The sequence below is a fragment of the Typopeltis vanoorti genome, chromosome 9 (genome assembly GCF_054136105.1).
Source record: "Typopeltis vanoorti isolate ZY-2024b chromosome 9, IOZ_Tvanoo_1.0, whole genome shotgun sequence".
NCBI lineage: Eukaryota > Metazoa > Arthropoda > Arachnida > Uropygi > Thelyphonidae > Typopeltis > Typopeltis vanoorti.
This window is the reverse complement of record NC_143557.1, coordinates 110,294,722-110,308,253: the sequence shown is the minus strand read 5'-3', so window position 1 is coordinate 110,308,253 and position 13,532 is coordinate 110,294,722. Positions and strand designations below refer to the sequence as shown.

Here is a 13,532-nt window from a genome sequence, read left to right as displayed (position 1 = left end):
GATAAGCCATAAGAACAAGAAACCTTGTATACACCTAACAATGACAGGAGATTTTTAGGAGAAAGTTATGGGAAGATAGTTTCGAATAGGGTGTGAATGCAGTACAGAGATTATGTTTTTTTTAAAGTTCTAGCTATTTTTTTCTGAGGTGCTATGGATATAAGGAATAGTCATAGCATGAACTATAATCTATATATTGAGATGGATGAATTGTACCCAGTGGATAGAAAGGTAAGATGAATAAAAGGAAAGTTCAGAGGTAATAGCTCTGTAATACCATACCATATTGTTAAGAAGGAGGGAGGATGATGGAAATTTGTGAATGTACCGTATTTACTCGAATATAACTTGCCCTCACATGTATCTTGCACCCCCGATTTTACTTTACGACAAAATTAATTAAAAAGTTTCAATATAAAAAAGTTTCAAACACGGAAAAAGTTTAAAACTTTAAGAAATAGATTGTGAAAGTTATGGCAGTTTTAGATATGGTAAGAATTGGTAAGAAAATCAGCATTTCAACTCAACAATCATCGGATTGCCCTTGTCGTTGAGTTGTGGGATCTTTTGTTAATACCACATCAATCATATGCATAGAGATGGAAGCAACAGCATGGGAAATGTGGAAGTGAGAACATTGACTTCTACTCGATCATAGATTTCATGGGGGTGGATTAAGATTAAGAGACTATTGATAGAACTGTTGTGCAACTGAATTTTGAGAGCTTGGGACATGATTTCACCAGAAATAATTAATTTAATTACAGAAGCACTGCCGTAAAAGCTTCAAATCTATTGCATGATGAAGGTGATCGGCCAATCACATAAATAACGTTTTAATATTAGTTGATAATTAAAATTTAGATGCATTCATTTTATAAATAATGTGAGCAATTATAAATTATAATGAATACTGGATATAATTATAAATGTCAATTTAGTTTTTCCTTTAAAAACTTTAGTTTCTGAAAATCCCTGCATATATCTCACACCACGATTTTTTAACTTTAATTTTTGGGAAAAAAAGTGCAAGTTATTTTCAAGTAAATACGGCATCTGTGTGTGTTCAAATTTTCTGCAAACTGAGAAAGAGACTACCATTATTTTCTATTTTTTTTATACTGAACTTTCAATGGGTTCTCTTCTCTCATACTCAATTTCCACATGAAGCATTTCAAAAAACATTCTGTTGATACTGCAATTTTCAAACCTAAGATATATTGATAATGTGTTCTTCGTTTGGTGACCAAAGAAGAGATGGAGGGAGCTGGTGGAGGACTTGAGGTAACCACATCCAAGACAGGAGGATGTGGAGGAGACTCACTAAAAACAGCAATCCTACTTAAGTGGGACAGAAGCTGCAGAAGAAGTTCTTGATTTGGCCTCAGAACTGCAGTATCAAGAACACGTTTTCTGAAATGCTCCATATAGAAATTGGGCTCTCTCTCCTCTCCTACATAATTTCTATATGGAGCATTTCAGAAAACATGTTCTTGATACTGCAGTTCTGTATGTACCCTTTATCTGTTTATATAAGGTATTTTTCTGAGGAAAGTAACCAACCCAAACAGCAAAATTAAAGAGATTAGTGATATCAGTGTAACAACATTTTTATGTAATGATATCAGAAAGAGAGGAAGGGGAAAAGAAAGAAGCAGTGTCAAAACTAACCAAGTACTGCTTAAAACTATATTCTGGATTAAAGAATTTAAATGCAAGGAATTTTTTATATATGATGAAGTATAGCCAGTTACAAGGATTACAGAATTATTAGTTATTTGGCTAAGTTTAGAGGTAGGGAGAAGGGGAGACTGAATGGTTTGCATCTATAGTTAATTCAGAAGACCATGAAATAATATTATTAAGAAGTATTTTTAATGTTTTCTTCTCTGGGAATTAATGGGGAGTGGGGGTTCATAATCCATTTTTTTAAAGTATGTTTCATCTCCATCTGAGGTTGGAGATGAAACAGATACTTAAAATTAAATTAAAGATACTTAAAACTATAAATTAAAGATGCCAAGAAATCATATCCTTGGTTTCATCCTTCATCCAAGTGTAAGCAAACAAAGTTTGTGCATTAAGTCACTTCACGACTAGGCAACTCGTATATAGTCTAATGAATGCACATCACTTGCCTTAGTATCCCATAATGTAAAGCACATATCCTTACGGACATATATAATGCTGTGCATTATGGGAAGAATCACTACCCAAACCAGTTTCAACCTTTACTGAGGTATCATCAGTGGGATCCAGTTATCTCTAAGCTCTGCATTCATTTAACTTTAATATCTTTTGAGGTCTAGCTCTCACTGATGAGACTTCAATGCAGGTTGAAACTGATCTGGTTAGTGAACCTTCCCATAATGCCTTCGCTATGATCCCACAGAAGGTTCTATGAAAGATGAAGTAGAGAAGCAGTTAACAAAATGTTACTCCTTGATGTAGATCTAAACAGCAGAATAAAAATTGAACACCAAACATATAAAAATGTTTTGGAAAAATTTGGAGAAAACAGGAAACATAATAATGATAATAGTAAGTGCCAGCTGGATTTCTCTTTAAGATGTTGGTTATTACTTATACCATACTCCAACATAAAGGTGTGCACAAATTCACAAAGAGGGAAGATGCAAGAAAAGTCTCACTGACCATGTTAATGGCGATAACATCTTCATGCTATTGCAACATGAGAGAACACAAGGGGATCTGAAATAGGAAGTGATTACCCTTTAGTTTTGAGCAGGATAAATTCAAATATTATACTGAAAAGAAAAGTGTGTAAGAAAGTTTTAAAAAAGAATCAGTCAAGTAACTTTCAGAGGTGACCTGTTGACTCAAATATACAAATATTATTCAAGAAAAAAAATGAAAGAGTATGAAAATAAGAACCAAATATTGGAATCTCGGTAGCAAAATCTGGAAGCATTGATTAACTGAGCCAAAGAAGCATGTGTGAAATTGTTTGTAAGGACAGAAAAATCAGAATTCCATGGTGGATTCGAAAATTTGAAGAGGCAGTATGGGAATTGAAACTTAATAGTAAGTCAGTCAACATGTGTCCTAAAAGAGATTATAAAGAAAATGTAAGAAAGCAAGCATATTGTAAAAGTAGTTCAATAAAAATCAAGGGAAGTCTTTGGTAAGAATACAGAAGATAAAAGGCAAAGGTTGGTCGATTGGCAGAGCCTCTGCTATTAATGGCTCAGTTAAGTAAGTTTGAGTGCGATTAGTAGTTGGAAGGGGACCAATCGTTCGATGCTGTTGGCACACTCTCCCTCGATGAGTCTTTGGACTCCCTGGAGGTGTCCAGGGAGTCCAACGATGATGAATAATAGAAGTAGAAAAAGTCATCAAAAATCTGAAATGTGGAAAGACAACCAGAGTAGATGATATTCAATTAGAAATGCTCAAATATGAAAGTATAAGAGTTTTAGTGTTGGAACCGTGGAATTTATGAGGACTAGTTAGAGGGTTGAATTCTGGATGATTGGAGTCGAGGTCTCACAGCATCCATCTATAAAAAGGTAAATAAAACCAAACATGAGAATTAGAGAATTTCCCTACTGAGTGTTACAGGTTAGATTTATACAAGCATACTTCAGAAGAGGCTAAGAAAAATTGTGGAAGGGACGCTTGATTCAGGTCAAAACAGATGTATGTTAAGATTTTAACTTGGAATTAAACAATTGAGATATCATGGGAATATAAAAAGGATCTATATTTAAGTTTTGCATATCTGTAAAAGGCATATGAAAAGTTTGCCAAGGGAAAAGCTGTTCAAAATGTTACAATTATATGGTGTAAATGGGATATTGTGTCAAGCAGCAATACAAAGTAATCAGAAATGAAGAAAATACATGAAGATTGTGTGATGTAAAACAAAAAGCGAAACAAGGGCTGACATTGTTCATAAGGATTGCATTATGAAGGAACGTTGCACTGGGCACAATATCAGAAATGGAGATTAATGGAAATTTTACATTATGAGGTGATATTATTATTATTATCATATAGGTATCTTCATACAGTCAGAAGACTCATGGTGAAAGACCTAGCATACTCCTCCTTAAACTCATTTATTGACGAAGCACTCACAACCACCTCTGGACTCGTTCCAAGAGAAAAACTGTTCAAAATGTTACAATTATATGGTGCAAATGGGACATTATATCAAGCAATACATAGCAATTAGAAATAAAGGAGGTACATGAAGATTGTGTGAATTGTCATTCTCACCTTTCCTGCCATGTACTGCGGTAAAAGAGTCTTCAGTGTCAGTTCCATAAAATCACTTTAAAAACTTATGCTTTTATCGTGTCTCTTCTTTTTTTTGTCTATCAGCTAGTTTTTAAAGCCTATAGACCTGCAATCTATTCTTATAGCAAATCAATCCTGCAGAATACAGATGACGAGATCTGTGCACAAAAGAAGCCACATCCATACATTTAGTATGGATGTGGCTTTTTAAAGTTTCATAAAGGAAAACAATAACAACCCTATCTCTGCTTGTCGGTGTGTTCTTCTACGACCACGTAATCTGATGTGCTGTCATGGCCACCTTCAATATGCTTTCTAAACTTCAACTCCCTATCCATGTTAGGAGAGAGTTGAAGTTCAATCATACTCCAAATACTCCTGGCCTTATTATATTCATTTTAGACAAACTATGGAGATACCACAACCATATTAGAATCAATTACTTTAATTTCTCAGCATTTCAACATTCATATTAAGGTCATCATCTGAAGTACACACACACACACATATATACACACAGAGACAAGCTATATTACATTTCAAACAGTATGCCAAAAAGACAATGATTTGATCAACCATTATTCTACTGGCCTGACCTCTAGTTGAAAAAAAAAATCTCTACATCAATGATATATTCTATTTATAACATCATCAGAACAAATTCATATAGATAGTTTTATTACAGTAAACGCAGTGTCCTAATTTAACATGAGAATTGTTATGAGGGTGGTCTGAAAAGGACTTAGTCTAACAATGAAAAACCGAATTTATAATTTCAAAATTATTTTTATTTTTTAACATAATCTCCCTTAAGACTGATACATTTATTCCAGCGATAATCCAGCGCCATTATCCTATTCCTGTAGTGGTTCTCAGCAAGATCTGCAATCACCTCTTGATTCGAAGAAAAGCGCTGACCAGCGAGGAAGAGTTTTAGTTTAGTTTCAGGAAGAGATAGAAGTAAGAGGGAGCCAAATCTGGGAAATAAGGTGGATGTTCCAACAATTCATAGTGCAGATACCTTAATTTTCTCATGGCCAAAACACCTTTGTGGGCAAGTGCATTGTCCTGATGCAAGATGGTTTTTTCCTTTTGTAAACCAGGTCTTTTCTCATGAAATTTTTCATCTAGTCTGGTTAAAAGATCAGAATAATATTCCCCGGTTATTGTTTTACCCTTTTCAAGATAATTAATAAACAAAATGCTTTTAGCATCCCAAAACACCGATGCCATGACCTTTCCTACTGGTGGAACAGACTTCGTCTTCTTTGGCACTGATTGGCTTCTGTCCACTGTTTTGACTGCTGTTTGGATTCTGGTGTGTAATGTGAATCCTAGTCTCATCCATAGTAATAAATTGACTCACAAAATCAGTTTTATTCTTGTTAAAACACTCCAAGAATTGTTCAGAGATTTTTATGCGAGTGCATTTTTGATCTGCTGTGAGCAAGCGCAGCACCCATCTTGCGCAAAGCTTTTTCATTTACAATTCTTCATGCAAATGGAAGAATTGCAAATGTCGAAAACGAAGGAGAAGAGCGTCCATAAACTTTTATGAACTTCGAATGAATTGCTTTTGACATCAAACCTTCTTTTACAAAGAATTTTATAACCACACAATACTCAATTTTATCCATTTCAAGGGATACAGACAACACTTTTGCTTCAGACAGCTGTATAAAAAAATCTTGCCGATAGTGTTGCCATCTATGGTCGAAGCTGAGAACTTTTCTGACCACCCTCATATATTAGAGTTAAGATCCTGGATTCTTATTGTTAAATGCGAAATTCTTATTGATAAGAATTTCGCAGGCCTCCTTAAATTTATGTTCATACCATGTTTTGGTGCCTTACAGTCAATTCTATGTAGAGTATTCAGGGCATGATCAGAAATGCTGGATTTATCATAGTTATTACATTTAATGCACCATTTATGTTCCTTTTTCCCGACAGTAATTTAGTGTTACATGGTGATCGGTATTCATTTCAGACAAATTATGGAGACTACAACTGTGTTAGAATTAATTACTTTAATTTCCCTCTTACAGTTCGGTTCCATTAATAAAGTACACAGTCTGTGAATTCTTCTTCCCAAAGTCCAACACCTGACACTGGCAGCCATTTACCTTTGTCATACTACTAGTCTATTTAATTATTATCATCATCATTATTAAGAGAGACATTCCAGGGAGTCAGAGACTCAGAGGGAGGCCACATTTTACACACACCAGCTATCATACTTATTCTTGACTTCATTCACACTGCTTGCACTCACAGCATCCAAAGGCAATCCATCCAATCATGCACCACCCTATGAGAGAAAAATCTAGCCCTCACTCCCTTCTTAAATGATATTCATTCTCAGCTTCCATGGATGCCCTCTTGTCCTTTCCCCACCCTCCATAAATTGAAAAATTCCATCAATTGAAATCCTGTATGACCCTTTAAGAAGTTTGTACGTCTCAATCATATCACCCCTCTTTCTCCTGTTTGCTAGTGTCTGCAGTCTACAAATTCTCAATTTGTTTTCATAATAATCCGTATTCTACCTGATATAATTTTTAACACTCACCTTTGTACTCTCTCCAATATATCAGAATCACAAAGGAAACCAGGAGACCAGACCTGTACACAATAGTCCCAGTGAGGTCTTATAAAGAGGCAAAACAGCAATCCCCCATGCTCACAATTCCAGCCTATTCAAATCATTCTGAAACTTCTGCATATCAGCTGCATTCCTGATTACCCTACCTATCTTTGCATCATCAGAAAATAGCTGTATGTTGCTTGTCAAATCCTTTCCAATATCATTAATGTACAGAATGAATAACAGTGGACCAAGGACTAATCCTTGTGGTACACCACTGGTTACTTAAATCTTGCTCACATCCCCCATATTCGACTTTCTGATATCTGCTTTGTTTCAGTCACACCTATTATGTCATTTTGGTACTTATCCAATTCTTCTGCTAGTTCCATTTCTTTTCCATTGATGCTTTTTATGTTGATAGTACTAATCTTGAATTATATTGATGTTGAATTGGGACATGTTTTGAGATTTGTTGCAGTAGCTGACTCTTCACTGTTCACCCAGATTTCCTGATGGAAACAGTAGGGACCTTGATTAACGGACGACACCCCAGCCAGCATAAAAGTCTCTCATGTAGTGCCATCATTCTGCATTGTGGTTTAATCTAATAAGAACAATTTGATCAGCTAAATCCCAGATTTTCCACCCCATCCTCATTCATTCAGTATCTAGGTAGATGCTTAACAGGGTTCGCCATGAGAAGGTGAGGATTTAACATTAGGTCAGAAACCCTAGTAGGTTTTTCCACATTCTTTAGAAGGCTATGTGAAGGTCTCCTCCCTTTCACCCTTAAAAGTAGGTAGAATGTTGAAAACATCAGCTGTATCTTGAATGGGGGGAGCATACAAAATTACAAGTAAAGTATTTCAGCTATTTTGGCACAATATTTAGTGAAGATGAGATACAGACAACAAAATAAGCACAACTGGTATGGTGGGGAGTGAGCTGAGGAAATTAATATAGAGTAAGAGAGAAATTAGCCAAAACATTAAACTTTAAATAAACAAATGTTCAAACTAGTTTTAATGTATGGAATTGAGACTACAGATATATGATCCCTGTGAAAAATTAGAGTGAACAGACAGCATCAATAAATAATAATATATATTTTTTTTTTATTATATTAAAACTGAAAATATTAGAAGGATGTTGATGGTGTTACCATTCAGGCATGTTTTGAGCAGAGCAGCTAATCTTGGGTGGTATATTCACTTGAAGAGAATGGAAGAAATATTCACAAAACAGATGTGATGCCAAAAGTCCCAAAAGAGGATCTGATAATATTGTAGTCCTAACAGATAAGAGTAACTTGGAGGAAAATTGTCAATCGGAAGTTAGTGATAATATAAACTTTTCAAGTAGTACTATCACAGAGTCCTGTACATCTTGAGGGCACATATCAGGAATTCAATATGATGATATACTGCAGGAGTAGTTAATTCCCCATTTATAGGAAATTGATGTGGTTTTTCAAGAAGACAGAGCTCAACATATTTTTATGATGATATTAGTTTGTAATGATTCCTAATCAATGGAATAGGTGTGAGAAATCTTACAGAATATTCTTCAAACTCACTAGATCACAATCAGATGGACTTTTGTTTTTATAAAGGATGGCAATTGCTAACAAAAATAGATTGATTTATAATATTTATAACTGAGGTGTTTGCAAAACTTAACCAGAGGACTTACTGTATTTTTCTGTGTATAAGACAAACCCTACTTTTCGAACCCAAAATTAAGAAATCAATATTTTAAACATCTCCACTGTCTAATCATACACTCAGTGGGAGGAGATCCAAACTGTCTCTCTGAAGCTTTATTTCCATGTTCTTTTGTGTAATTGATAACTTTTAACTTGAATTTTGAAGAATATGACAATCGTTTTTTATTTTTGGACATTTTTTTGGGCTAGTGCTCAAAATATTGTTAATGCATTAACTTATCCTGCCAACGAGTTGCAGACGTATGAATGCTTTCTGAGTTCTGATTGGTTTATTCAGAATCAGCTGTTAATGACGTCAATGGACAGAATTAACAAAGGCTAGTGATTGGTGGAAGCCTGTTTGCGGAGACAAGGTACCATCAGTTTCGCCACAGCAACGGCAGGTCTCTCAACCGGTCACCCCTCCACCGTGTATAAGATGACCCACAGTTTTTGGTCTAAAAATCTTAGAAAAAAGTATCGTCTTATACACAGAAAAATACGGTGATCAGTCCTCAAGGGGAACTTTGTTTGTTTTATTGAGGACTGTTTTAACTGGGCCTTGAATTTGTAGTCACACATTCTAACATAGCAGTAATATCTTCAAATGGTGGAACTATCAAATCTGATTCTTAACATGAGCTGAAGTTTATAAATAAAAACAATGTATATCATAGAAAAGAAAAAAAAATAGTCACCTTGCAATATCTCGTAATTGAAGACTATAATTAATGAAGTTTGTGTCCGCATAAACAGCTGTATTAAGTTGACGAAAAGGAAATACTGTTTCCTTTGCACAAATGAGATTTTTCTGTAAAAACATAACAGAATAAACAGTTAACATTTTCTATAGAATACTGTAATATAAATAGGATTAATATTTATTCTAAAATGATTGCTAAAATCAAAGGAAGTTTTTAAGAGATATGAAGAGGAAATATTGATCCATTGTCAGCTCTTAAAGTTAATGATTTAAAACTGATGACTATTATCCGAAAACATCTAAACAGGGATGCATTCCTAATTAAATTTTTTTGAAAGCTTGGAAAATTTTTAAACCTATTAAAATATTGATAGCATGTAAACTGCAGACAGTGGTAAACAGGAGAAAGAAGGGTAATATGATAGCGGTCCATAAATTTCAGTGAAAAGGATATCAATTGATAAAATTTTTCATTATACGGAAGGTTGAGGAGAGGACAAGGGAATATCCATTGAAGTTAAGTTTGTGTGCAATTAAGAAAGTGGTGAGAACTAGATTTTTCTCTAGCAATGCAGTGAATTAGTGAGTGGAACACTTTTTCTGTTGAAGCAGTGAGTGCATTCTCACTTGCTCTCATCCCTCGATGAGTCGACTCCATGGAGGTCTTGGATAATAATAATAAACTAGTAACAGGATTAAATGAAAAGTGTCACTACCAGGCCAGTAGGTAGAAATGATGATGCCCTTTGCTGGTAAGCCCTTGATTTCAATTGTCTTTCACAGTTTGCCATGGTTCATTGATAAAAATAGCGGGATTCTGTTTAACTAGTTCATGCCTAAGCTGGCATGACAGTTCATCCTGTTGTGCTATCATTGTATTTCATTCATGAACGTCATAAGGGCCTTTCAATGAATGTCGGTTTCAGTTATGGAGGCACAAAGTATTTTCTTTCCAGAATGTTTAGTTTTTTCACCTGCAAGCCATTCAAACCAAGAAAAGCAAATGAAATGGTCAGAGATAGCAGATTATGTAAATAAAATTAAATGATCCATCAGCATTAATTTGCTTTACTAGCCAGGTTGGCTAAGTAGTGAACACACCCATTCTCCAACAAAATGTTGCAGGTTCGAATCTTGCACAGAGAGATGAAATCATAGATGAAATTAAAAATCATATTGCACAATATGTTTCAAAATAACATTTTGAACATACTATTCAATGAAAAGGGTATAGCCCTTGAACAAAAGCTTTTGCAGAATCCCAAGGAGGGCTTCTGACAATGTCCAATCCTCTCTTTTTCACAGTGCACCATTATTAGGCATCTACCACACTGAACAAATCAGAATAAGCAGATAATTTGAAATTTAGCTGAGCAAATTATATTCTTCACAGGCTTAAACCAAAGAAAACATTGATAGCACAACAAGATGAAGTGTTGTGACAGCTTAGACATCAACACCAGTTAGACAGGACATCCTATTATTTTTATCAATGAACCATGGCAAACTGTGAAAAGCCAACTATTAGCAAAAATTTAAGCTTCATATCAGCAGAACTCAATAAAGGCACCATCGACAATAAGAGGCATCAAGAGAAAAGAATAAACTGGCAGGAGACTTAGAGAAGTACCATGTCAATATAACTGGTGTCAAAAAAAAAAAACAGGCAAGATTCGTCTAAATAATAACTACAAATGCTTTATTCAGGCAACAAAGCATCACGAAAGGAGGGAGCAGCACAAAACACTATCGTCTTGAAGTGCAGGCAGTTTCAATTAGTAATGTGTAAGACGTGAAAAGGAACTGGACAATATGACTGATTTGTGCCTCTGTTCAAATAGAAAGTTCTAATAAGGAAGAAATAGAAAAATTTTTCAACTCATTAGAGAAGCCGTGCACACTAAGAAAAAGGAAAAGTTGATCCTTGTTAAAGATCTGAACAGAGGGAGAGGAAATGAATACCAGATGTATAGTGCACAAAATCACATGGAGAGAAGACTCAAGAAATAAGAAAAATCTCAGTGATCATGCTCTAGTTAAGAGCAGTATCTTCAGGCTAGTTCAGCACATGAGTACACAGGGGATTTGAAAGAGGAATGTATCACTATTTAGTTCAGAGCAAAGTAAATAATAGCAATACTTAAAAGAAAAATGTGATAGAAAGTTTAAAAAAGAATAAAGGTTTAGAGGTGAAATCTAAACTCAAATACAATGAGGACCAAAAGCTAAGCACGAACTACATTTTATCTGTATATGAAAAAATTTCATGACTACAGCCAAAAGTAGGCATAAATTTATTGCCAACATACTAATAAATTATATTAAACAAAAATGTGTGATTAATTTTGTACACAAGTTACAAATTTCCTAAGGAATTAATGTACAGTGCTTACAGAAAACTATGCAGAGAGATTTCAGTATATGTCCACCCCAAATGATGATGCAGCTTTCACAATGTTGTACTATGCATAACACCAAGTGATTCATGAGTTCTTGAGACAAACTGGCCCAATTCTGAATCAGAGTAAGGAGAAAGCCTTGTTTGTTTTCTGGAGGGGAATTTCAAGCACCACTGTGTCGCCCTATTACATCTCAAATGTGTTCTGTTCTTGACATTGTCAGCTTCCAGGAATGCGTTAGCAGAGCTAATCTCAGGTGGTGTGGTCACTTAAACAGAATGGAGAGGAAAGATTAGCGAAAGAAGTATTTTCTGCCAGGTTGGCAGGAAAAAGACCCAGAGGAAGACCAAAATATAGGTGGAGACTGATACAGTAAAAAGTGCCTTAGAAGATAGAAATATAAGATCTGATAATGTTGCAGTCTTGACAGGTAACAGACTGATTTGGAGGAAAATTGTAGATAGGAAGTTAGTAATGATGTAAATTTTTCATGTAGTACTATCATATACTGTACACCTCCTTGAGGGTACATATCAGGATGATGATGTATACTGTTCCATGGGTTGAGATCTGGGGAGTTTGCTGGCCACTCGATTCGATTAATATCCTCTGTTATATACTCTTATTTTGTTCTTATTTCTTGTATTTTGGTTCTCCTTTACTATAATTTAGTTATATAGAGATCTATGTGTACTTCTGCTGCTTAGATTGTCATGTGCGCGAATTAAATTAACAAAGGGATTGTCTCTGAGTAGAGCAAATTCCTTAGTTGCAAAAATCTGGAGTTACCTCCTCTTAAGGTTCTGGGAAAATTTATTTGTTCTGCTGTGCTACCCAGAGCCCTTAGATTGGAAAACCTCAATCAAGGAGTGAACTCTCAGACAGGCACTTGATCAATCGTTCTACACATATACCTAGTTTCCAAATATCAATACCTACTGTATTTAACCTTGTTTGCAGTCGTGAGCTTAACTAAACAAGATAACGTGGGCTTAACTAAATCACCACTCATAAAAATTCGGACCACTTGGGTCCGAATTTTTATGAGTAGTGCATTGGATTCATTAAATAAGGCAACTAATTAGGTAAAAGCACAAGGATTTATTTAAAAAAAAAATTCATATTATACATTTTTGCAAATATATTTACACTTAATTAAGCTAACGTATTCCGAGATTAGAGAAGTTAACATGTAATTAACTGTAATCTTTACAGTAAGACCTTATCGAGAAACAATATTATCAAACTTTAGTGGTTTGCCCTTTCAATTCCTTTATCTACAATTTCCTTCAGGCATTAGTTTAATTATCTGTGCTTATGGTTATGCTATAACACATCAAACTTAATTAACATTCATAACATGCACTAAAACACATTACTAGAACTGAAGCATTCACCTTTTTGAATATATATTACAGTCCTGCCTTTAAATTAACTAGAGTTCTATCAATGAGTGTCTTTGTTCTCTAACACAACAACTCTTCTTTCCATGCTTTCTCGACTATTTGTCGTAAAGTGAAGATCTGATCCTGACAGCCTATATTTGGCCTGAATCCAGCTTGTTCTTCACCAAGCTTTTCTTCCACAATCCTTCTCAACTGTTTCTCAACTATACTTGCATAAATCTTGCCAAGAACACTCAGTAGGGAAATACCTCTATAATTCTCACATTCAGTTTTATTTCCCTTTTTATATATGGGTACTATGAGAGCTCTACTCCAATCATCGGGAATTCATCCCTCTGTCCAGGCTTTCTGAACTATGTAGGGCAGCCATTGCAAGACTCTTATCCCACCACACTTCAGCATTTCTGGTTGAATATCATCTACTCCAGCTGCCTTTCCACATTTCAAGCCTTTGATGGCTTTTTCT

General features: G+C 35.0%; 1 protein-coding gene across 1 annotated transcript in view; it reads right to left on the bottom strand.

Annotated features, from left to right (window-relative positions):
- pch2 (pachytene checkpoint 2 protein) overlaps nucleotides 1-13,532 on the bottom strand; it is a 272,348-nt gene that overhangs the window by 16,453 nt on the left and 242,363 nt on the right. The window contains exon 10 of the mRNA XM_090398476.1: nucleotides 9,257-9,369. Coding sequence (XP_090254602.1) covers nucleotides 9,257-9,369 — 113 coding nt within the window. The remainder of the gene's footprint in view (nucleotides 1-9,256; nucleotides 9,370-13,532) is intronic.